The sequence below is a fragment of the Naegleria gruberi genome (genome assembly GCF_000004985.1).
Source record: "Naegleria gruberi genomic scaffold NAEGRscaffold_495, whole genome shotgun sequence".
Taxonomy (NCBI): domain Eukaryota; phylum Heterolobosea; class Eutetramitea; order Acrasida; family Naegleriidae; genus Naegleria; species Naegleria gruberi.
Window position 1 is genome coordinate 2,338 of NW_003162993.1, and position 2,272 is coordinate 4,609.

A 2,272-nucleotide genomic window follows, 5' to 3' on the forward strand; every position below is an offset into this window, starting at 1 on the left:
TACATCAACAAATCTGAGAGTACCATCATCAATTTCAATGGCATTATACTCGTGATCAGGAGTAAAATTGAATTCCTCAAATGGGTCAATTTCTGGCCCACGTCCTTTTCCTGCAATACGGAAAACATTTGGAACACCAGCTTGCTTTAAGAGACCTTATATAAATTTGCCTAAGATTCCATAGTGGAATAGAAGTACTTACCTTCGAATAATCCAGCAAAACCAGTACAAACACAGGTCTTCAAGTAGAAAGCACAGAGAGCAAAATCATTATAGATCTTTTTTTCTTCTTCACTAAAGGATGGTCCCATAACTTCAGCATTATACTTTGGAAGAGTGTGATTCTTTCTATTAACCTTGTCATAGGTAAGATTCAAGCAGAGCCAAACATAGACAGATCTGGCCTTTTCTTCAATATTATCAAAAGGGCTACAAAGATACTTGGAAGTTTCAGTGAGGGTTGGAATATCCTTTGGTGCATTTCTAGCATGAGCATCAGCAAGTTCGTAATTTCTCAAGGTTTTATAATATTCGGCATCAGAACTGAATGGGGCACCAGTAAGCGAGACCTTTTTGAATTTTGGAACAATGTCGGACATGGTTGTTGTTGTTGATTTTTTTTTTAAATTTTAATCCAAGAAATCAACCAAGGCATTAAGATTCTATTTAAGAACCATAGAAACATTTCAAAATCATCCAAAATTCTAGAAAGAAAATAACATGTCCATAGGGTTACATAATATGAAACAACTTGATGGAATATCGTGGCAATCTGCAGAGTGTATAACATTTCTTGTGAGCGTGGAATTAAGGCCATGCAAAATTAACGTGTGAACTAGCTTTGAAACGTAAGGCTTCATTTCAAAAAGGTGTTTGGACAATAAAGATTAATTAATGCATGTGGTTGTTGATATGGACACAAAATTATTAAGGCAATGAAAGAACTTTGGAACAATAGGGAAAAAAAACCAATTTGGTGAATCCAGAAATATATACTTCAGAGCTAATTTGGGGCTACAACAAACTCTCTATGGAGAACGCAGCAACATGTGGAATGGTTGAAGAGAGGCCTTTGTCTGTGTGTTATTTTGCATTAATATCACTATGACCACTATCAAAGAAGACAATTTAGGATATTGGCAAATTGATGGAATGTAAAGCAAAATATGTTGATAATGGTGATAGTAAATTCACACATTGTTTCCCGACTATCATCCACACTAAAAGTTCTACAATTAAAACTGATGGAAAATGTTGGTGGTGAATGATCCGATTATGATAATATGAAAAATAAATTCCAATTTCATGATTATCATCCTAAAACTAATAAAAATTACTATTATTACTACGAAGCAATTTATATTTATAAAAAATCATCACATACTAGTAAACAACAATTCATGAGTATTTTTAATATTATGTGATAGATTTTTGAAACACAATTATTATTATTACTTTCAATATCTTCGTATCTTCGTTGTCAAAATTCAAAAACAAAAAAATATTGAGGGCAATCATGTAAATACTCCTCGGAACCTCCAGTAATTTCAAAGGAGTAACATCATTTAATTGCTGGATAAATTTCATCATCATCAACTAATCAAGTTTTCAAAATCAAAAATTTATTCTAATTAATTATAAAGATCACCAACAAGCTTGTAATGAACACAAACAAGGCATGATAAACTCCCAAACCAGATACAAATGTTGATCCGGATACAACATATTGTTCACATCCTTTTCCAAAATATCCGACAGCACAGCTACAGGCACCAGAGACACAATTACCATGTCCATTACAAACAGTATTGTTGCTTGATGAAATTCCATTACAATATGTAATATCACACCAAGATCCTTCAGCATGGGAAGCACATGAACAAATGTTAGGTGCTGTACAATTACCATTTCCAGAGCAAACAACAGTTGAATTTGAGAAGAGAATTCCATTGCAAGTGTATTGCTCACAATTGGATCCACTATATCCTGCACGACATTCACAAGTATCGACATTGGTACAATTACCACGTGCTGAGCAAGAGTTTGGATTGTTATTGGCAACACCAAAACAAGTACGAAGTTCACAATCACTTCCTGTATAACCAGATTTACATTCACAAACATTGAGTGATTTGCATGTACCATGTCTAGAACATACAGAGCTATTGTTATTGGCAATGCCAAAACATGACCATTGATTGTCGGCATTATTAGTATTATTAGTATTACCAGAATTGGTACCATTGTTACTATTATTAGTATTGTACTGTAT

The 2,272-nt window shown here is 33.6% G+C and overlaps 2 protein-coding genes across 2 annotated transcripts; both read right to left on the reverse strand.

Annotated features, from left to right (window-relative positions):
* Positions 1-170: 170 nt before the first annotated feature.
* On the reverse strand, positions 171-599 carry NAEGRDRAFT_76833 (uncharacterized protein; the record flags this gene model as incomplete). The annotated part of the gene is made up of 1 exon (XM_002668210.1): positions 171-599. The coding sequence occupies one exon, from the start codon at positions 597-599 to the stop codon at positions 171-173; it is 429 nt and encodes a 142-aa protein (XP_002668256.1).
* Positions 600-1,627: 1,028 nt separating this feature from the next.
* On the reverse strand, positions 1,628-2,249 carry NAEGRDRAFT_76834 (uncharacterized protein; the record flags this gene model as incomplete). The annotated part of the gene is made up of 1 exon (XM_002668211.1): positions 1,628-2,249. A coding segment is annotated over one exon (621 nt), but the record flags the coding sequence as incomplete, so codon positions are not given.
* Between the last annotated feature and the right edge of the window lie 23 nt (positions 2,250-2,272).